This window comes from Balaenoptera borealis (genome assembly GCF_965194805.1).
Source record: "Balaenoptera borealis genome assembly, chromosome: 18".
NCBI lineage: Eukaryota > Metazoa > Chordata > Mammalia > Artiodactyla > Balaenopteridae > Balaenoptera > Balaenoptera borealis.
Window position 1 is genome coordinate 9,658,484 of NC_138877.1, and position 24,119 is coordinate 9,682,602.

Below are 24,119 nucleotides of genomic sequence, written 5' to 3' on the forward strand. Positions count from 1 at the left end.
TTCAAATATTTTCTCAGTCCCTTTCTTTTTCTCTTCTTCTGGGGCCCCTATAATTCGAATGTTGATGCGTTTAATGTTGTCCCAGAGGTCTCTGAGACTGTCCTCAATTCTTTTAATTCTTTTTTTTTTTTTCTGCTCTGCAGTAGTTATTTCCACTGTTATCTTCCAGATCACTTATCCATTCTTCAGCCTCAGTTATTCTGCTATTGATTCATTCTAGAGAATTTTTAATTCCATTTATTGTGTTGTTCATCATTGTTTGTTTGCTCTTTAGTTCTTCTAGGTCCTTGTTAAACGTTTCTCGTATTTTCTCCATTCTATTTCCAAGGTTTTGGATCATCTTTATTATCATTACTCTGAATTCTTTTTCAAGTAGACTGCCTATTTCCTCTTCATTTGTTTGGTCTGGTGGGTTTTTCCCTTGCTCCTTCATCTTCTGTGTATTTCTCTGTCTTCTCATTTTGCTTAACTTACTGCGTTTGGGGTCTCCCTTTTGCAGTCTGCAGGTTTGTAGTTCCCGTTGTTTTTGGTGTCTGCCCCCAGTGGCTAAGGTTGTTTCAGTGTGTTGTGTAGGCTTCCTGCTGGAGGGGACTGGTGCCTGTGTTCTGGTGGATGAGACTGGAACTTTTCTTTCTGGTGGGTAGGACGGCATCCGATGGTATGTTTTGGGGTGTCTGTGAACTTATTATGGTTTTAGGCAGCCTCTGTGCTAATAGGTGGGGTTGTGTTCCTGTCTTGCTAATTATTTGGCATGGGGTGTCTGGCACTATAGCTTTCTGGTCGTTGCGTGGAACTGGGTGTTAGCGTTGAGATGGACATCTCTGGGAGAGTTTTCACCATTTGATATTATGTGGGGCCAGTAGGTCTCTGGTGGACCAATGTCCTTAACTTGGCCTGACACCCAGCCAGAGCACCAAGACCCTGTCAGCCACACGGCTCCAAACTCCGGAACTCCACACTCCAGAGGCCCTCCTCTGGACGTGCTTCCTCTCCCCTTCCGCGCAGGTCCAAAACACTATTTTTTGATGTATAACTTTTTGCATGGTTTCTAAGCCTAAATCAAATTTGGGTCAATATTAACTTCCAGAAAAAGAGAAAGATACAGGTAAGGCTAAATAGTTATAAAATGCCCTCCTGAAAGGTCAGTTAAGGCTTCCTAATGTAAATGAAGAAATAATCATTAGGAAAATTTATTTCTGTAGACCTTTGTCACTTCCCAGATTAGTTTTGCAGTGATTTGGATGTCGCAAGTCAAAATATCATGCTCAAAAATCACCGATTACGCCTAGTAAGTGTGTGATTGATAGGCTGTCCATCCTTCAGACTAATAATTATACCTTATTTTGTTTTTAAATCTTAGGACCTGGAATAGTGTATCACTTTCAACTTTTTATTATCTGTCAAGTCCCAAGATAGGTAATAAAATTTCAAACGAATTCCCTAGTTTTTCTTATGTGGTTTCCATTGAAAACACAGGACCACTTATAGCATCAGATTTGAATGTCTTCGTCAAATGTGTGAAGATGAATAGTAAAAATCCTGGTGGTGATGATCAAACATTATACTTTAAGGTTTGAATAGTAAGGAAGAGTTTCTCACATATTTGAAAACCGGTGTTTCTTCATCCCATAAAGGGAGAAATAGATGAGAAAAATTTTAATAATAATGACATTTCTTTTGTAATATTTAAAAGCCTCTAGTAATTTTTCTTGCCTATGTTTCTTTCTAGGAAAAGCCATTGACAAAATCTCTACAACGTGGAGAAGACCCCCAGTTTGATCAAGTATGTAATATATGTTATATACTGGTTTTTATTTGTTTGAAGATGTACAAAGGCAAGGGCTCAATGCTCACTATGGTGTATTGATGAACTTCCTCAAAGAGGATACAGGAGTGTGATGTTAGGAACTGTATCCTGCAGCTTTTACAGTGACGGCTTGTAGTAGATGTTTAGTAAATGTCTATTGGTTTGAATTGGAAAGAACTGAAGTGTTGAAATAATATGAGGAGGTCATCAATTAATATGAGGAGGTCATCAGTCTTTGGTTACCAGAAAAGATAAAGGAATTTCCATTCAAAAACTTATTGAGATTCTTCTGAATAAATGGTACCATATGACGATCAGATCTCTGCCCTAGAGCTTTCTTATATTTTATCCAGCGTTTTGTTGAATGCCAGCTATATGCTTGACACAGCACTAGGCTCTGGTGATACAAAATCTAGGACAAATTTTAGCAATCCTGTGAGAGAGAGAGACCACCTAAGCAATAATTATAAAACAGTATAGTAACTTAGATTCTAATAAAGTGATGCATGAACAAAACAGTTTAAGACAGAATAAATACAAAAAAGGTCCTTTGAAAATAGATCAGGACTAGTAAAAGGACTTCCAACTCTAAACAGCAGGTAATAAACATAGGAAACTAGGATCTTATCAATCCTGGTTGAGTCACTTCAGGAGGGCTTTAGGTGTGTTTAGAATGATGGATAACAGGACATCAGAGGAGGTCGGAAATGTGTTTGTGGTGTTTCCTAAATGCCTGCATTTAATGACAAAGAGGACAGCATGTTCTTCTTTATAAACCTCATTTGGTGCCAGTAGCAGAGGCAAAATCCTGCTGGATGCACCATGGCCTGATCTAATACAGTGGGATTTTTATATTGTCTTATGGAGAACACACAGAGAGTACGCTTTCTGCAGTGCTTTGAAATTGCCTTTAATGTGGAATCAAGAGGAAATGCTTTGGCTGTTAAAGTTCAGACTTGTTCGATCCAAAAATGTTAAGGCCTGACTATAGAGACAGAATCCTCCATTCTCTATTTTATAAACTGTTGGCTGAGGGAGACCTCACAAGTTTGCAGTCACGGCGGGTCTTGGAAGGCTGGTGCGGCCCTGGCTTTGCGCTCTGTTGCTGGCAGAGCTGGCTGTTCTCTGGAATGCTGGTGGAATGGAGTATGGGCTTCGTCTCTCTGTGCCATGGAGCTGTCTTCTCTCCTCATATTATCCTTAGTTGCTGTCACCTGGTCCTGCTTGGGAGGTCAGGGACCTGGGGTGAATGTTTGGGGTCATTATTTTCGAAATGTGGCAAGTGTGGCTCTTTCTTTTCTCCTTAAGAACGTAACTATTATCTGTCTTCCATAATTTTTCACTCTTATTTTCTTTGTCTCTATCCTCTTAGATTATCACTGTCCTTTCCTCAAAAAAATTGTGTTTTCTTTTTCTCCAGTTTAGTGTACTTCTTTCTTTTTCCTCTGGGAGAATAGTACTTTAGCATTTTAACATTACATGTAATAGTTATCCCAAATAATTTGGCTTAGACACAATGTCTCATTTATTATTCAGCACTCTATTTCTGCATTTCAGCATTGTGGGAAAGAGATAGACTTTGGGGTTTAAATCCCAACTTTGCCACTTAATTAGCTATAATACTTTTAACCTTGCTGCTCAAAATGTTGAAATGCAGAATCACTGCCCTGCCCTGATCTACTGAGTCAGATTCTGCAGCTTAACGAGATCTCCAGGTGACCCCCACCCACACTGATGCTTGACAACCACTGCTTGTAACACATCTCTGTGTATTAAAGACACTTTAGGGGTGAACCAGTAGTGAGGTGGTCACTGAGGACTTTCAAATAAGGCACATGAAATTATCCTCTGATTGTAAAATCATAAATTTACGCATGAACCATGAGAGAAGACAACCTACGAAGTTGGTCTCATTTTAAAGAGATAGCAAGATCCCCAGGCCAGAAGGAAATGTGATTGAAGTTGGTCCCTCTGTGGATTCAATGAAAAAGAAAGTCAGCCAAGTCACCTTTGAAAGTGCCCGTCCACTGTTTCAACAGCAAATTATAAGAATTGTGGTTCTATTGGCAAGGCCGTGAATGTATCAAGCTCTCTTAGGGTTTTGATATCAAAGGTCCAATTTCTGTAATTCCCCTTATTCTGACTCCAAGCAGGAGGATGTTAGTCTGGAGTCACACAGGTCCACCTACGGGAGAAGAACACGCTGGTGACACCTCCTTGGAGCTATAGACTCCATTGCTATACTCCCGGGAGCAGTGGTACCCACAGAAGTGACATTTATTTAGTACTTACCATAGGGGAGGCGATATGCTAAGTGCATCCTTTGGACAACGGACAACTGGTCCCTGTTTGGAGAATATTTTTATCAATTTCTCCCTTTTAAATGTCCCTGGCATGAGTGATAGGCTAAAGAGAGCTGGGCTTCTGCACTTTCAGTGCCTGATGCTGGGTGGCCCTGTTTAATTCTCCACTTGCCAAGCCCAGGATTCATTTTTCTCCTGTTAGAAACAGAAGCAAAAACAAAATAACAAGAATCATGTAATACTTTATAATTTACCAAGCCTCTTCTAAATTTTTTTATATTATTATTTTTATTATTTTGGTCACACTGTGCGGCATGCGGGATCTTAGTTCCCTGAGCAGGGATCGAACCTGTGCCCACTGCATTGGAAGCGCAGAGTCTTAACCACTGGACCGCCAGGGAAGTGCCTTACCAAACCCCTTCTCACGTATCGTGTCACCTGACATTACTCAACCCTTCCAACAAGCCCAAGAAGAAGGTCTCATCGTCATCTCTATGTTACAGCTAATGGAAATGAGTCCTGGAGAGGTTGCCCTATATTATATGACTAAAGCCTGAAGGGACCGAGACTGGCATCCATATGTTCTAACTATGAAGCCTGTGCTTTTTACTCTGTAACATGCTTAGCTTATATTTTTAAAAACTAAGTTGGTGAGAATATAGAGGGGAGTTTTCAACAGGTAATGGATCTAAGATCCCATATCAGTTAAGATTAGGTTTGGTGGCAAATGGCACATAAAATAACAGTGGCTTAAACAAGATAAAAGTTTATTTCTCTCTCACATTGAAGAAGTACAAAGAAAATCAGTCCCGTATCTTTGTATTTTTGTTCTCCTGTGTATGGCTTACATTCCCAAGGTCATCTCATGGTCCACTTTGGCTTCTGGAGCTCAGCCGTTACATCTGTGCTCCAGGCAGCAGGAAGGTGAAATGGAAAAAGAATCACAGAAAAAAAAAAACAAATAAAAAACAGAACATCCTTACACTGCACACCCTACTTCTGCTTATGTCCAGTTGACCGGATCTTAATCACACAGCCACGTATACCTATAAGAAAGATTAGGAAATTTTATTTTGGGCAACCATGTGTCCATCTAAAAATGAGGTATTTTATAACTAAGGAAGAAGAGAAGAGTGGATATTGGGTATTACCTGTCTCTACTAGATATTATATAGCCTATTTTTTGTCAAAATTCCCAGTAAAGAGTATTATGTACAATTCTCTATCTCTTTTTTTTTTCACCGTGGAAATCTCCGAGAATTTGTCAGCTTTCCAGTTTGAATTTTTTTTCATTATTATTTATTTATTTATGGCTGTGTTGGGTCTTCGTTTTCTATGAGAGGGCTTCCTCTAGTTGTGGCAAGCGGGGGCCACTCTTCATCGCAGTGCACAGGCCTCTCACTGTCGTGGCCTCTCTTGTGGCGGAGCACAAGCTCCATACACGCAGGCTCAGTAGTTGTGGCTCACGGGCCCAGTTGCTCCGTGGCATGTGGGATCTTCCCAGACCGGGACTCGAACCCGTGTCCCCTGCATTGGCAGGCAGACTCTCACCCACTGCACCACCAGGGAAGCCCTCCAGTTTGAATTTTAAAATGTATATTTAGAGGTTAAAGCTTTGTGTTTCCTTAAGTTTTCTTTTCTGTTGCTTTTCTATTTAATTAACTATTGGTTTAATATCTCTTATTTAACCTAATTACAATCTAAACATGTATAGGATAGACTTGGTTAAAAAAAAAAAAAAAGCCCTATTGTTTCATAAATGACAAGTTGTCTAAACAAGATTAATTTTTTGAAGCTCACTATTAGTGGGAGAAGAACTGTACCAGTGACTACTTTGTATATTGGAGAGCTAGGAATTTGTACCCTAATTCCCAGAATTTCACTTTTACAAATGTTATGAATGTGAACTTGACGCATTCTTACACAGTACCTACCTTGTGGCAGCCATGTGCCAAACATTATGCCAGCTTGTGGAAATAAACATGAAGGAAACATAGTGCCTCCCCTGGAGAGGCCCCCAGTCTAGTGTGAGAGACAAAGAAGAAAGATGTAAATCAGATAAATTATAACCTCAGTCTAGTAAGGAAGCTCGCAGTGGAAGAAGCAGGCGTGGTATGAACCCGAGAGCAAGCTTTGCCCTATACTAGGGAGACAGGGAGGGCTCCCAGTTCCTGCTGGTGAGAAAGTCATACGGTAATGAGAAGTAATAAAGGTGATGAGATTTCCAACAGCATTTTGAAAATGTACACTGCCACTAATTTATTTTAAATGCCTAAATTAACCCTCAGCGCTTAGAAAGCAAAATAAATGAAAAATTGTCCTGGTAATCAAGTTATTTTAGCAAACATTGATTAGGTGAGTGAGAGCGTGTGTGTATGTGTGTGTGTGTGTGTGTGTACATATACAACAAAGCCCTGTGTGGGACAAAGAGATGTAAGAATGTGGTCCCTGCATTCCAGGTAGGAAGGGTCAGACTGTGGAAGACCTTGATGCCAGCGGGTGGGGCCTTATCCTCTACATGCCAGTATCAAAGAGATCAAAGTGCAGCCTTGATGTTAAACGCGGACTGGAGAGATCCTTAAAGTTTGGAGGCACTTTGGGAGTTGGGGCATCGATAAAGATTTGAGGCTAAAATGGAGACGGTGGAACTAGAAAGAAAGAATGACTATAAGCAACATTATATGAGAAGAATCAATATTGGTTGAGAGAAGGAGAAACAAAAGGTAACTTCAGTTTTCAGCCATGATTTGGAGCCATTTCCATTCAATTTAACAAACATTGAGCACCTGAATCATGCCAAGGTCTGTGCAAGGTGCTGGGGTTACAAAGCAGTGAGAAAGAGTTTCTTCTCTCCAGAAATTCTCAGTCCCAGGAGGAAGACAGATACCTAAACAAATAGTACTGTGATGTAAATATAATAAGAAGATCCAGTTCAAGTGCTTTGGGATCTCAGGTAAGGGAGTAGTTAAGGATGCTAGAAAGGTGGTGGTGGGGGGGAGTGTCATAGGAAGCAGTTAAGGGGCAGTGACATACTAAAGATATCTGCTATCCAGATGGGCAAGATGTGCTGGGTCGTGCCAGACAGGTAGAGCCGAGTGGACAAAGGAGTTGAAGGAGAGAAGAGCAGAGTTCTGGGGAGTGGCTGGGAGGAAGCTGGGAAGGCCGACCGGAGCCCATTGCTCCCGCGACCATGGGAGCCATACTGAGGAGTCTGGACTGTTTTCTGTGGATAAGGAGTTCTTCAGAGGAATGCTGTGCTTGGGGAGAGGGGATAAATTAGTTTTACACATACTGAATTTTCAGTGCGGGTAAAATACCTCGGGAGAAATAACCGGGGCTCGTTCATTTATATGGTCACCCAACAAACACTGAAAGATTAGGGTAGAAAAAGTGGGTGAGGCATATCATAGGGAAACATAGTTCATTTAGGACCAGAAAGTGGGATCCACAAAAGAAAGCCCAGAAAAGGAGTGCCCAAAAAAGTGAAAGAAGCCTAAGAAGATGCATCTTCCCAGGGCAGGGGTGGCCCAAGATGGCAGCCTATGCAGGGACCCTGACGGAAGAATGAGAGGTTAGCAGTTAGGAGCACATGGGAAGCCCGCTTTGAGAAAGCCTTTTGCTGCAGTGGCTATTCATTGCCATGTAGAATACATTTTCATATTGCTGGATTAATGTTCAATAGTTTAAGAGACTTACTTTCACAGCCAAGTTATAGTGGCTGGTCATGATTGGCAACGTTTAAATTAAGAAGCATTATACCAGGACACAGTCATGGTACCAGTGATGAGTTCCCTATCTGTGATCTGTGCGGAGCACCCTGTGAGTGAAGGGCATGGTGAGCTCCCCATTTTAACTCCAAGTGACTTTCCTCTGTTATCAAAGTTTACAGATATTCTTTTAAAATATAAAGGCCAAGGCATTTTATTTTGGATTTTCCAATGAAACAACAGCTCACCTGTGATGTGTGTGGACCTGAGTAGATGGTGATCAAATACAGCTCACATATCAAGTTAACCCATTTTAAAAAGTGAAAAACACCTCTCCGAAATAACCCTCACCTGAGGGAGTACGTAACCCTTACCTGGTACAGTATGTACTAATGACAGTCACTAGATACATTTACAGACAGATGAAAAGTCTTGCTTGAGTAAAGTAACAGCTGAATCTTTATTATTTCACATACCTTCCAGCTACATATGCTTCTTGCCTATTTTCTCTGCCCCTTGGCCTTTAGACCTTTGCTTATATCTAATGGTGGCGTAAACATGCAGTAAATTAAATGATACAGTTGTACACTGCACGATGTGCTTCTATTTGAAGGATTCCTCCAACTTTGTTTCTTCAAACAGTCTCATAGAGTAAGTGGAAGTTACTTCCTCTTTGCTTAGGAAAGTATGATTTACTCCCCAAAGGGGCTTGTGCCGGAACAACCAGGATTAGAATCCAGCCCCTTCTTTTCACAGGTGCGTTGTCTTTCTGCGCTTTGGTGGTGTTTAAATAACCATACGGGAGACGGCAGAGAGTGCAGTCTAGTGACTGCCTGGCGGTGTCGCAGAATCCCGAGGAGGAAAGCGCTGCCGGCAGAACCTGATACATGTTGTCATGTGCTCAGGAGACTTCAAGGGCAATGATTGCAGAAAGGCCATTGGCGGGTCGTGGGTTTGTCCTTTCTGATCTTCCATAGAATAAAGTGTCGGTACTGTAGCAAGAGTAGAAATCAGGTCTCAGGCATGAAGAAGTGAGGCAGGAGGAGGAAGCATCGCCAGTCCGTGGCTGATTGAGCCGTCGGCCAGAAGAGGGACCCGTCAGTGGGTCAGAGAGGGGAGAGCGGAGTCAGAGAGGGCTGGGTGCGTTTACGGAAATGCGAGAAATCCGAGAGCTGCATGAAATACGAGAGCTTAATGCCGTGCCTTTCTGCCAAGGGTTGTATCCATTCTTCTTTTTTTTTTTAATAAACTGGCTTATAACAGTATATGTTTCCTGTGTTCAGTATTATAATTCGACTTCTGTATTCACTACACCATGCTCACCACCAAAGTTTAGTTTCCATCTGTCGCCATACAGCTAACTCCCTGGACCCATTTCACCCTCCCCGTTGCCTCTTCAGTATCTATGTGTTCATTTTTGTTTGGTTTGGTTGGCTCATTTATTTGTGTGTGTGTGTGTGTGTGTGTGTGTGTTCGTTCTTCACTTACATTTGGGCTCAACACCTTTTTCAGGATGCTGGAGTTTCCTGAGAGTCAGACTTGTAGATGAGTCAGGACTTACAATTATTGGTTTTTCTTCAACAGATTGATTGTGGTTCCAGAATAGTTACTTTCTCGGTGTCCTTTCCCATTTGCTTTAGAGCCAGGTGTGCATGCAGCAAACTCGGGGAGCCCAGTGCTGCTGCCTTTCTCTTAAGGAGCTGATGTAGGACAGGCGTTGCTCAGAGGTCTCTACAGTAAGCATCTGGAAGGCACTGTGTTTACATCTGCTGGGGCCAGAAAAGTTGGCTTATTTTGGGAATACAGACTAAGCAGAAAGGTTCTAATGGAGGCCTTGGTAGCTTGTGCTTGGATAAGAGATAGGTGGGTCTTAATTTTTTCCCACTACGGTTGTCCAGGGTATCCACGGGGCATTGTTTCCAGGGCCTCTGACCTACATGGATGCCAAAATCCACAGATGCTCAAGTCCCTCCTATAAAATGGTGTAGCATTTGCATATAACCCACACACATCCTCCCATATACTTTAAATCATCTCTAGACTACCTATAATACCTATTACAATGTAAATGATATGTAAATAGTTACAGATACAATGTAATGGTGTGTAAGTCATTGCCAGAGAGCGGCAAATTCAAGTTTTTCTTTTTGGAACTTGTGGCATTTTAATTTTATGAATATTTTTGATTTGTGATCAGTTGAATCTGCGGATACAGAGGGCTGACTCTGTACCTAAAAGCAACATTTATCAGCTCTGATAACATCTGTCATCAACTTCTGTCATTCGTTCTGTCATTAACTTAGCCTGTGATCTTACAAAGTCAAAATATTTTGTGTCTGTGCTTCAGTTTCAGTATTTGGAAATGGAAGAGGGAAAAAAGAAACAGACACTTTTGAAGGTCTGTTATATGTCCCACACGGCCAAGCTCGTACAGCCAATAAAGGGCAGAGTTGTAACTTGAACCCCAAACCCGCCGGATCTTCCCAGTACGCTGATGAAATTATGAAAATGTGGCTTTTGGAGATCAGGCTTCAGATATGCTGTTCTGAGAACATTAAGTTGCAGCTATTTGCAATTCAGTGTGACCTATTCTTTACTCTAAATTCCAGATAATTTGCTCATACATTCTAAGTAACTTCTTTTGGGATTTTCTTCTAGATGGTATATGTTTATGTCCTTTTGTGGCACCTTAGTTTCTTAATGTGTTAAAAATGCTATCTATAAACAGGAAACACATGGTAAAATAAATCTATTATAAATCTATAATAGAACTAAAATAACTTTTTATCATCTTGGGTAGTAATATTTTCCTGCAAAAGGAGGCAGGTGAAATTCTAGTGCTTTAACATTGATTCTAATGCTTCAATTCAATGAAAATCTATTTAAAATATATAAGTGAAAAATATAAGCAATTAAGAGAGTAAAAACAAATTAGGTAGCATTGGATTCACATTAGTGTTATTCAGTGTTTCTTATTCTCCAGTGGAACAGTGAGTTCCATAAAATGGACCAAGATGGTAAAATCAAATAATGAAGATCTTTTCCTAATTTGCAAGAAAAACATATTTAACATATAGGTTTTTATAATAAATTATTCTTAAGTCTGCAGTGTCTATCATCACTCATCGAATACTGTAAGCTAGCAATAGTATGAAATGTGATCGAGTAAAAAAAAAAATTGCCTCTGAATTGCTATAATAGATCAGGTACACAGAGAAGTACCCTGCCCCCAGGTGCTTGGCCACCTGAACTAGTTTGAGAAATTAAGCCATCAGTGAAGTTACTTTAAAATTTTTCGTTAAATGCACCACTCATGACAAGTCAGCCTTATTACTGTAAAATATGGAACAACTCTACTGAGTAATTATTCAAATATTTATGTATGAAGTTTCCTTCTTTGCATTCAGCCAGTATAATAAAATGCTTATGAAAAATTAATGTCTTAGATACAGCATAATGGACAGTTTCTTTTAGCCTATTTATATATAAAACGCCAAAATAAACGTTAAGAAAACATTTGCAAAGTACATTTAGTATTCCCCTCTGTCACCCCTCCAAAAGAAAACACCAGCATGAAATAGTTCTGTGATTCTGTGCACTGCGTCTCCTCAAGCTGCACAGTACCTAGCTCATCTGTGATGGAAGAATATGATCATTTAAATGCAACAAGAACATCTTTGTAAATGGGCCTCTCCTTGCACAGCAGCACAGAGCTAGAATTCATCTCACCATTGGCTCTGCTTCCCATAAATGAAGGAGCTGAGTAACCAAGAAGCCAGCTAGACCTTCCTCCCTTCCTGAGCTTTGAGGGCCAGGTCTTTGCAAATTCCACCCTTCCTTCCTGAAAGTCTGAACTCAAAAGGGCAGTAACAGAGAGATGGAAAAAACACACACATCCACCCCCTGCTGACCTTTCATCTCTTCTAAGATGGTCTCAGTGTATTTGCCATGGAAAGCATGCCCAATAGATATAATACCAAGAATGGCTTCAGGATGACTTTTTAACGGGTAGAAAAAAATGATTACAGCTGAGGTTTGAAGAACACTCCTGACGTTCTCTATGGAGAATGTGGGTTACACCTAAGTGAAGTAGCTGAATGCTCTGTTAGAGAATGCTCTGCCCAGAGAGGTTTATAGGAGTCAAACACAGGTTTATATCACCTTTATGGGTCTGAAGTAAATAAAGGAGCTTGTAAATGTCACACAGAAATTTTTTTTAATTTTTATTTTATATTGGAGTATAGTTGATTAACAATGTATTAGTTTCAGGTGTACAGCAAAGTAATTCAGTTATACATATGCATGTATCTATTCAAATATTTTTCAAATTCTTTTCCCATTTAGGTTATTATAGAATATTGGGAACTCTACTCAATATTCTGTAATGTTTTTTAAATAAACATTTTATTTTAGAATAGTTTTGGATTTACGGAAAAGTTGCAAAGATAGTACAGACAGTTGTCATATACCCCATACCCAGTTTTTCCTATTAACATCTTACATTACCAGGGTACATTTGTCATAACTAAGAAACCAATATCAGTACATTATTATGAACTAAATTCTATACTTCATTTGTATTTCATTTGTTTTTCCCTGATATCTGTCTTCCGTTCCAGGATACCATTGAGGATGCCACAGTACATTTAGTCATCATGTCTCCTTAAGTCTCATCCAGACTTGCACAAGTATTTTTAAATTGCTGAAATATAATCGTAGTGGCTTTGGGATTGTATTACCTATTCAGTAATTAAGACAGAATTAACCCTTGGTCAGGGACTCTGAATTCTGATCCCCTTTCCCATGTGGGAGGAACCCTCTTTGTTTCCCAATTCAAAATATTCTAGATGATGACAACTTGAAGAAATATCCTTTCTGGTGCTGGGGTAACTTTAGAGAGAACTAGGTAATTACCCCCTTGGCACACCATAGTCGGCTTTCCTCCAAAAATTTACTGCTGTTATAGCCAAAGGAAGAGCAGGAAAATTTGTTGTGCCTGTGGATGTTACAGCCTGGCGGGGAGGGCTCTTTTTTTAAAGAAAATAATTAGATATTTTAAAATTACAGAACCCTATAACAGTGACTAGGTTCACCAGGCAGGCTAAATGCAATAGCCTGTTTATTTTTTTTTAACTTAACCCATAACTAAAGATAATGCACAATTTTGTATTATGTACCTAAAACCATAATTATAAGAGAGAGAGCATGAAATAAGCTATCAAGAAATAGAATCTGAGAAAGAAAGCAATCATTGCTTTGCTCAATCTTAGGGCTTGTTTTAAAGGTGACAGTGGAAAGTCCTGTTGACATGAAGCACTTGCGCTTTCATTGCTCTAGTTTCCTGCTTTTGTAAAAGGAAGTTAAGCCTAGGCTGCTTAACTACAGAAATATTTTAAGTTAACTAACGTTTTCCGTTTCTTCTGCCACCTCCCCAGCTCAGGCTCTGAGCCCTGCACTCCTGGAACTGTTGCAGTAATAACCTCATTAGATTCAAGCATGTGTTGTGTATCTCTTAACTGCCTCTGTTTGCAAACCACTTCGGTCCAGCCTACCCGTCACTGCTAGATTAAACCTCCCCAAACATCATTTTTATGGACTGAGTATCCTACTCAGAAATCTTTAGGGGCTTCTCATTTTCTAGAGAAGAAAACTGAAATTGTTTAGACCGTCATTAAGTACCTTTTATGATTTAGTTCCGACTTAAAATTTTCAACATTATTTCCCTCCACTCTGGTGAACCAAAGTCCCTACATCAGTCAGATATTTCTTCTTTCAGTTCCTTCAAAACCTTCATTAATCACATAATCATTATCAACAAACAGTTATTTTACAGCTTCATGATGGTAGGATTTCCTGCTTAGGCTCCTTACTTAGTTTCTTTCTTGACTCTCATTTCAAACTTCTACCCTTTCTTTTAAAAAGGCCCAGGTAAAATCCTACCTTCATTTTTTTAAAACTCCCACTTACCCTCTCCCTCTGGTGATCTCTCTCCTGACATCTCTCCTGATTGTAATATGTACTCTTAATATGTTGGTATATTTCCTCCTGGTCTTATTTTCTATATATGCATACTTATATGGGTCTCTATCAAATTGGGATCGTACCAATTAAATGATTTTTCACTCTTTTTTCGCTTAACATATCATGAACATTTTCATAGCATTAAATATTTTTGAAATGAGATTTTTAATGGTTTCATAGATAATCTACATCAAATTCCACATTGGATTCAGGCGTTTACCTATAGCAGGACATTTGTTTCCATTTTTTTGCTATAATAAGTAATGCTGTCCTGAACATTCTTACTCATCTCTAATTATGTACTTGAGATAAATTCCTGTCTCATCAGTGCTGGGTGTTATGATTTGCCTATACTGTTTGTTAATTAAATAATTAAAACCTATCTCACTGTACTTTGACACATTCTGGTTATAAGACCTTTATCAGAGATGTGTTCTGCAAATATTTTCTCCCAGTCTGTGGCTGGTCCTTTCATCACTTAACAGCATCCTTCTAAAAGCTTAAACTTTTAATTTTGATGATTTTCAAAATATCGAATTTTCATGGAATTTGCTTTTGGTTTGATCCCTAAGAAATCCTCACCTACCCCAAAGTCACAAGGATTTTCCCCTATGTTTTCTTCAGAAGTTTTATAGTTTTAGGTGTTATACTTAGGTCTGTGACCCATTCTGAGTTCATTTTTGCATGTACTATAATATGAGATATTGACTGAAGTTCAGTTGAGGAGTGATACTTAATAAAAGATCAGGAATCTTTCCAAAATAAGGAAAGTAGAATAACTCATCTATCAAAGGTATGTTTGTTGTTTAAAGAGGGGAGATGTTTGCCTTTGATGTAATAAAGAGTAAATTACTGCTACTGATTCATTGAGTCTAATTTGGGGCACACCTCAGATTAGTTTATGAATGATTATTGGCAGAAAACCATACATTGCATTACCACTTAGGTTATTTGTTTGGGGGATAGAATTGCTTATTTCACCTAAGCCATTAAGGTAATCATATTAATTAATGTATTTATTTATATAACAAGCATTTTTGAGGACCTAAGAAGTACCAGTCACTGTACTTCTTAGATGCTGTGGGAAAATAATTTCTTTGCAGTCCATGAATAACCTGTATGCAATTAACATCTGATTTCTAGAATGAAAGGGAGTCAAAGTAATTATCTTTCTTAAACCACAAAGTTATTATATTAGGAACATCTGTAAACAGTAAGAAACGGGTTCTTGGGAATGTACTACTAAAGATTATTAAGGAGAGGACCGTGATAAATAAGAAAAATTTGTAGTGACTATGGTTTGGAGTTATTTGTGAAATAAAAAGTTTCTCAGTAATTGGCAGTGCCACCAAAGCTTTTTAATCGCCTGCTTTTCTCTGTAGGTCATCAGTTCAATGAGCTCCCTTTCTGAGTACTGCCTGCCTTCCATTCTACGTACATTATTTGACTGGTATAAAAGGCAAAATGGCATTGAGGATGAATCACATGAATACAGACCAAGAACCAGCAATAAATCCAAAAGGTAGGCTTCTCTATGTAAGGATTATGAGGATTATAGTTTTTTCTTTCTTTCTCTTTCTTTCTTTTTCTTTCTTTCCTTTCTTTCTCTTTTCTTTCCTTTCTTTCTTTCTTTTACTTTCTTTTTCTTTCTTTCTCTTTCTTTCTCTTTCTTTCCTTTCTTTCTCTTTCTTTCCTTTCTCTTTCTTTCTTTTCTTCTCTCTTCTTTTCTTTTCTTTCTTGAAACAAATCAAAGTGGGAGTTGGGTGGCTTCTATATCTTCCTGCCTCTTTACACATGAGCACCACCTTGTCTAGCAGGTGGCACATTTGGAGTATTTGTCACTGCCAGCTGTCACAGGTTGAAAATTCTTACATGGCCTTATTTTGACAGTGGTGGGGGCAGGGTGTCAAGGACCCTAGGTAACCCTCTTGCCTGCTTCTCTCCTGGGCCCTCTCTCCTCCAGTCTGCACCTGAAGGCAGAAAGCCTGCAGCAGGCCCTGCCCGACATTGCATAGATATTTGGATCTGCGTTCGTAACCTTGAGTGCCCAGGGTACTGTAGTGCAAAGGACACTGGTTGGACCTTAGAGGTAGTCATGGAGCTGCCACTAATTAGCCATGTGACTTTGGCCAGCTCCCCAACAGCTCCCCAGCTCCCAGCCTTTTCGTGAGCAAAGGGGGAAGTCAGATCACCCCATCTCTAACTTCCCTTCTAGCTGAGAATTTTGTTTATTGGATTTGAAAAGTGGAACTTGCTGCTACATGAGTTCTTCAGCCATAAAACTTAAGATTCTCATTCTGTCCAATGAATGTAAGTCCCCCAGAATTTTAGGTAAATATGTATAATTTCATATGTTTGAAATCAACCTATTATAGCAAGGTAGCAAATATAAGAAAGTTTAATACATTTACCTTTCTTTAAAAAAAACAAGAGATTTTTCAAAGCACTTAGATTTCTCCACATGGGTTATACATTTTTTAATGCTTTTAAAGACAATATAACTGAAATTAATCACTCAGAAAATCAGATATTAACTACTACTTGTGAGTGATTTATCCCTCTCATTTTTCTTGACACTCCTAGTAAAAAATATGTAAACTTCTCTTGAAATTGAAGACCTGTTATTTTACCAAATTACATTTCATCTGAACTTGTAATTTCATTTTGTAATATGCTTGAGTTTATTCAAGATTCATTTACTTATCATTTTGTTTGGGGGAGAAATTAATAACTTTTGCATATTGAATAATTATTTTAGTTGAAGAAGAATTTTTTTAAATGGAGGTATAATTCACATACCATAAACTGCATCCTCTTAAAGTGTGTAATTCAGTGTTTTTAGTATATTCACAAGGTTGTGCAGCCATCGCCACTGCCTAATTCAAGAATATTTTTATCGCCCCAAAAAGAAACCCCGTACCAATTGGCAATCTCTCATAAATATTTTTAATGTATCAAATTTAAAGGTAAAATTTCAATCCTGTGTCTGAAAATGGTTCAGCCTGTATGATTAATAAATTAATGGTGTCATTTTAGTATTTCCCCCTATTTCATGTTAGCTTATGAATAGATACTAAAACTTTCTAGGGGTGGAGAGTGGGGCAGTTTTAGTGAGTTGAATTAAGTGAGTTTTAGTTTTGTCCTGTTTTGTCAGAATTTAGTTACTAAAACTAGATTTTTCATGAATTGATTTTTTTATGGATTGAAAAGAATAGCTCTTTAGGTTGTATTACTGATTATTTCCAGGAGATCAGTCATTGCCGAGATCAAACAGAGAATCGGGACAGTGAAATTCAACTCAATTGCATTTTAGTTAGCACTTGAAAGTTTAAAATAAGAGAGAGAGAATGTGTGTTTGGGACAAAGCCAAAAGAATGAGGGTCTCTAGAGCATGATGTAGCTAATAATAGGGGTTTCTCGTAATAGAAACAAGAAAAGAGGAACTTAAGGAAGAAGCATAAGCAACTGAAAACAGTCAAATGTGATGGATGTGTATTTGGGTTATGATTTCTAAGATTAGTATAGTATCAACATTTTGACTGCCAAATAAATTTGTCAGATGCCTCTGGCTCCTGGCAGTTGGACCTCAAACTAGCAATAAAGTTGAATTCATTATTGGAAAGATATATGTCTTCCTTTTATTTGAAAGCATAAATTGGCTTATTAAATAAAACAGAATCAGGAGTTTAAAATTTTGTTTCTACCAAGATTTTTTTGCTACTTTTTCAAGTTCCTCTGGCCCCTTTTGGAGACCCCTTACTATAGCCCTCTTCTCTCTACTGCTGCTGGCCATCTTTGAGAGTTTTCCCTCCCTGTGGTCTTCAGACTTCCTGTTTCTCTTCTCCATGATGTAATTTCTGGGTCAGACTTGTAGACGCCCTCTTTTTAATGCAGCTCCATATGTTTTCCTCTCCTCCCTTCATCTGGCAGCAGCACTTTCTAGTTCTAGTGGGTCTTGAAGGGCTCCAGATGGATGGTTTGGTCCATTGCTCTTTCTCCTGGCAGGACTGTTTGTAAATGATCCTGAATGAATGAGTTCCTGCCCGGTCCATACATTTCCCCTTGAAAGTTAAAGCCGCAGCTTCCCTTGTTGACCTGCTCTGTCACCTACCAGGCTTAACTGGACTTGCTCAAGGAGGCAGAGCTCCTCCAGAGTTCTTTTTTACATCTTTTATATGCTTTCCTCTCATTCTCTCTTGACTGAAGAGAAAAGCATTCCATATTTAAAATAGTCTTGATTTATTTTGAAAATATCTGCCTGACAAATCCAAATTCTGTCATCCTTTCTCATTGCTTTTATTTAATATGCAAGTACTGAGCAGTTGTATGTTTGGGACCTCTACTAAATACACGTTTTTCTCTTAATACTCAAGCAAACCTTACTATAATTACTATTATTATTTCCATTTTGTAGATGGAAAAATTACTGGTAAGTACAAGAGGCGTAATTTTCACCCAGGACTGTTCTACACCAAAACCAACACTCTTTTTTTTTTAATTTATTTTTTTATACAGCAGGTTCTTATTAGTCATCAATTTTATACACACCAGTGTATACATGTCAATCCCAATCGCCCTATTCATCACACCGCCACCCCAAAACCAACACTCTTAACCACTATTCTGTGCTAAGGAACTTTGCAGTCACTTCAGTTGCTCAATTCCAAATTAGTCCTCAGTACATTAGAGAAGCAGGAAATATGAAGGGAAGGGGGTATGAACTCACATTTCTGTCCTCCTGACGGTGATAATTCTGCTCCCTCACTTTGGAATGAGTTCAAATGGCTCCACTTTGTCCCTCCTACCTCTTCTTCCATCTGCTTTTTAATCTTTCTCTCTTCCACCACCCCCTCACATCTTCTTTCTTCCTCTCATAAATCTCAAGTGGCAAAAGGTCAAGAGGAAAGGGACGGGGGGAAAGAAACGAAACGTAATGCTGATCCTTTCTCCTCCCACTGCAGTCCTGATTCCATAGGTAATCATATTATTTCTTTCTGTTGTTTAACTCTTTTCACAAGATCCTCTCAGGGTCTACCTCTGGCACCGGGGCCCTGTATCATGTTTGTTTCCATTTTACAGATGATAGAATTCCTGTGCTGAAAGGTACCTTAGAAAAGTCCACAAGATGAAATTGTAGACTCACAGATAGCTACCCAAGTTGACATGGTTGGATATTTAAAACCTGAAGTCAAATATTCAAATCCGGTGTTTGTCCACTGCATCAGACTGATCATAGGAATAACTTCAGTGTGTATTTACCACTGCAGTTTCTTCATAACAAAATTGGTTTGCAGTCCACTGGGGATGAGTCCTAGATTTTTGGGTGAATTACATCACTCTGAGGATATTTTCAGTGCTCATTTAATGTGAATATTTTAAATTTTACAGTGATGAACAGCAGCGAGATTATTTAATGGAAAGACGGGACCTCGCCATTGATTTTATTTTTTCTTTAGTACTAATAGAAGTTTTGAAACAGGTATGTCATTAATTTAATGTTACTTTAGATGAGATTTATTTATCTAAAAACTACTTATGTTTTTAAGGTCAAGTTTATTAAATTGTTCTTGAATTTCAAATACTATGTCATATGAATTATATTTATTGATTGTTAAAGGCCATATATAGTTCATTGTAAGTACTCTTACTAATTTGATCTTTAATATTCCCTTCCAAGTTAAGAGCCATCTTTTTTTTTTTTTCCAGATTCCACTTCATCCTGTAATAGACAGTTTAATACATGATGTTATTAACTTGGCTTTCAAGCACTTTAAGTACAAAGAAGGGTAAAGTAATTTGTCATCTTCGAATTTGAAGAAGTTGGGTACTTACAACTAAATCAAGTTTGCTCTTTTCAGATGACCTGGGGGTATTCCTAACTTGTCTAATTGTATGTTATTTAGGTACCTTGGTCCTAACACTGCCAATATGCACATTGTGGCAGACCTGTATGCAGAAGTCACTGGAGTGTTGGCACAAGCTAAGTAAGTGAACCTCAGAATCCTTCACCATAAGAACATGAGTGCCTCTTCTGTGCCAACCCAGCCCTACTCTCAGGAAGGGGGAGGGTGTGAGCTTACCAGAAACTAGGGTTTATTTATGCTGTGTGTGCCCTGTCTCTGAACCTCACAAGAAGCTCCCCAGGGCAAGTACCAAGTCTTTTTCCAATTTGTTTTCTCCTTTAGCTTTTTCACTTGGCAATTGATCCAGATCCTGCCAAGGGTCCATGAGTTTCAGACTATTGCATCCGAGAAAGAAATGAACTAACCAAAGTACTTTTCTTCCTGCTTAATTTTCCAAAGAAGTTTATCAGTTTTAAAAGTTTTGTTTTCTATATTCCATGAGTGGGTGGTTATGATATAGCATCCATGAGTGGGAAAATTCCATTCTAGAATGTCCCTTTACTATAGACCTTACTTAATTCAGCTGAGCTAAAAATGTCCAAGACACTGTCATGGAAACAAGTCAGAAAATTCTCATTGCTAAATATATCTGGCCCCATAACACTACTTAGCAGGCTAGAACAAAGTGGTATTAGACTATTAGCAATAATATACTTCTTCCAAAAGTGATGTCACACCCTATTCACCCATCTTCATCTTATTCAACCCTGAGGCAAATCGGGCAAGATCCTGAATTTCTAGGTTAGGCAAAGTGAGCCAGAGACATAATGTGAATCCAAGCCAAGAGGCCAGCTTGGAGCAACAGTGATGCCCTGATCTTTGTGAAATTGCAACCCTCAGAGAGATTTGTATCTTCAAGAGATGGAATTTCCTAACTTAGCAGTGTGGAAACACTCAATTTATCACAAAACAAAATTTTTAAAAAGTACTTACTCAGCACCTTTAGCTAGCCAAAACATAGTCAAGAACTCAGGAAACAGACCCCAAAAACTCCTTGAGGTGACTTATTTAATCTAACCCTGTTTGTCTATTCATCTTGACTACCTATTTTTTTTCTAACACATAAAACATCAGTACTAGATGAAAGAGACTTAGATACACTGACGCCCTGAGAAATATCAAGCTCAAAAACTGACAGCAACAGAGAGGAAAGAGAAACTGGCCAAAGCATACATGAGAACTAAACATTAGAGTTACCTGGACCATTTTGCATGAGAATATATATTGTACTTTTATTATAGCCCATTGTAATAATTGTAGTTCATGAAAAAAAAAAGTGTAATGCGTTTTGGAGAGATTTCCATTGCAATTAAATAATAAGAGTATTGGCTTTTTGAAGGAATAAGCTGCAGTTATCTGGCAAATTAACTCATGTGTCTCTACCTCATTCCTAGAAAAGATCAGAAAAATGAGTTGTTAATATGTATTTTGGCTGCTTTGTCAAACCCTGGAAATCTCATCATATTCCTTTGTAATTACCCCAGCCTAACTCTGTTATACAATCATTTGGAAAGTTTAATATGCCAGAAATGACTTCTTGTGTTTTTCTTAGTTTTGTGAAATGTACATAACAATATCGGTTACTATAGAATGACTTGCCTTAGCTACACCGATTTTCAGTTGGTTGAGAATGAATTGAGAGACAACGTCATAATTAAAGCAACATTCTAAGGTTGTAAGAATTTCTGTATTAGGTCTGATTGATGATCCACTGAGCCAGTGTTTTCTTGCCAACAGGGACTTTTTTAAATTTTCATGTCAGTATTTGTCTCAATTCTGCAATAGTAGGCTATAACAAATGCCTCGATTTGGATAATGCTCTATTACTTTTTAGTCACAAGAAAACGCTTTCACCAGTGGCTTCTTGCAGTAATTGCAGTAATATATAGTAATCCCATTGATAAATTCTTAACCAGCCAGTATAGAGTTAACCTTTATTGATAGACAGTACAGTCTTAAACTGGTGTCATACTACAAATTATCACATTACATTCTTCTCATAAGTACACCAGGACCATTACTTTATTGTCGCCTTAGAAAATTATTGCTTCCTTTGTTCTCAGTGGGGGAAAAAAAGGATGTATGCCTATTTGGTATAGGATGGTTATCTTTTTTTAAAAATAAACTTGAGTAATGTAACAATTCTAATTTTAGATTTTATATCTAGATCACAGTGGTAATGCACATAAAATATCTTCTTCATTATGACTTTAGATATTAATATTTAGTTTGGTCTTTAAGTTTTAGCAGAATCACTATTTTTAATCTTACTAGTGATAATGTGCTCAATTCCTGTCATTAAGGGAAATTTTTTTTTTTTTTGCTATTAAGTGATATTCACCCAGGGTCTTGACTTTTTCAAAGTCAATTAAGTTAAAATTAGATTTTTTAAGGTAAGTTTTTTGGATTAAAATCTGACATATTCATTTAAATAGTGATGATTGCTTATAAGATTCATTCCAAAACTGCTCTCTCTTTATGTGATATAATTTCAATATATAAATTCTTATACTCTCACTTTAATAATATATACTATACATTTTAAAGCAGAAGACTGAGTAATCGTTTAGTTACTGTATTTACTAAAGAATACTAAACACTCTAGGCGTGCTCATTGAAAAGAAATTTATTTTTCCCTAAAATTATTTTAAGAGAAAATAGATTTTAAGTGCAAATAGATTTTTGGATTATTTTTATTTTAAAATAACATGTTTATGTCATGTGGGACTTTTTAAAGTAAAAGATAGCTATATTTATTTTTAAATGAGAAATAAATGGACTTTTAGCCACTAACTTGTGAGAATACTGAAATGGTGAGGTGTACAAATACCCTGCCTTTTCCTCCCTCTCCTTGTTTTAGTCACGGATTAGAAAAGGAAAACACACTTTCGAAGTATCATGTGATGTTTAAAACAATATAACTCTAACCTGCAAAGTTACTTTTTTCTTTTAAAGTCTCACATTTCAAAATTAAAACGATAGATTTTTTTTTTTAGTGTTTGGAAATAATTTGAAATAAAATATAATTTTAAAAAATCTAGTTTTTATAGATTTTATAAATTTTTATAATCTTGATTGAAAGTGTCACTTCCGTCGCTTTGCTATACCACTTCTGCTTCCCGTCCTTCATCTGTCTCTGCCTAAAACCTCTGTTCACCCTTTACCCTAACATAAATCACCTCTGAAATCTTTGATTATCCAGCTGGAAAGAGCCCCTTCATTCTCCAGTGCCCCCGGAGCCTCTTCAGGTGTATTATTCACATAAAGGACAGTGTGAAATATGAGAAAGTGATCTGGCCTGGGGCATTTAACCTCCCTGAAGGACCAGAGAGATCCAGGCAAAGTCCCAGGCCCATGCTAACATACCTCATAAATAATAATACTGGTTATTATTAAAATTATTACTATTATTCACATGGCTCATGGTCAGTGCTACATTGTCTTATCTTTCCAGTTAAACTGTATACTGTTCTAAATAGACAGGGACTGCATTTCACAGCTCATGACTGTCTAAGGCAGCTACAAAATAGTGGAAATTCCTGGAATTCACATCAGAAGATCACAAAGTCTCATCTTTTTCACTTTGACCTTCCAATCTGTTTCTTCATTCATAAAATGGAAACACATTCACTACCTATTTTCTGCTCCATTGCCTTCTTAAAATCTTTTTTTTTGTATGCAGCAAACGTAAAGAAAAATCCATAAGTTGTTTAGAAAATACAAACAATTTTAACAAATTGTTGCCAAATGAACACCATGTAACCTCCTGCATTCCAGCCGAGAACGAGAAAATTGCCAGCTCTCATGAAGCCCGTAAACAGCCAACTTGCCAATCATACACCTGTTGCACTGCCTTTTGGTGACACCATATCTGTATGTTTACCACCTCCCTTATATGTCCTAAAATTTCTGCTTTGAGGTGTCAAGAGTTACGATTCCAAACTTCTGGGATTCTATTAATTGGCCTTTAACTTTTATAGTTGTAATTACCCTCTGTGATCATGCCTTGCTCCTAATTGATCCTTTGCAGAAACTCAGGCTGATAGTTTCAGGAAACAAAATACAATGAGTCTTAGAATGCTTTCCTTGTTTTTCCTTTTTTTAACCAATAGTCAAACCAGCCATCTCAGAAATAGTTTGGATAACTTGTTTGTATGTGTTCCTTTACCCTTAGGCACTTTGACAATCTGCTACTTTCCATCCTCTTAGGATCGATTCTCTTTTTAAACTTTTTATGATAATGTTGTTGTTGTAATTAATGTTATTAATTATTAATATTATTTTACTTTCAAACAATATAAATACCTTAAGTTCCTTGGGGACTGTGTCTTTTTATTTGTAAAATCCCATACATGATTAGAGAGCTTATTCATCTTCT

General features: G+C 37.9%; 1 protein-coding gene across 5 annotated transcripts in view; it reads left to right on the forward strand.

Moving 5' to 3' along the window:
* The window catches only part of FRY (FRY microtubule binding protein), a 329,207-nt gene that overhangs the window by 149,151 nt on the left and 155,937 nt on the right, over positions 1-24,119 (forward strand). For all 5 annotated transcript variants that reach the window (XM_082366277.1, XM_082366278.1, XM_082366279.1 and 2 more), the window contains 5 exons: positions 1,730-1,783; positions 15,221-15,360; positions 19,227-19,317; positions 19,545-19,624; positions 19,742-19,822. In XM_082366277.1, coding sequence (XP_082222403.1) covers positions 1,730-1,783; positions 15,221-15,360; positions 19,227-19,317; positions 19,545-19,624; positions 19,742-19,822 — 446 coding nt within the window. The remainder of the gene's footprint in view (positions 1-1,729; positions 1,784-15,220; positions 15,361-19,226; positions 19,318-19,544; positions 19,625-19,741; positions 19,823-24,119) is intronic.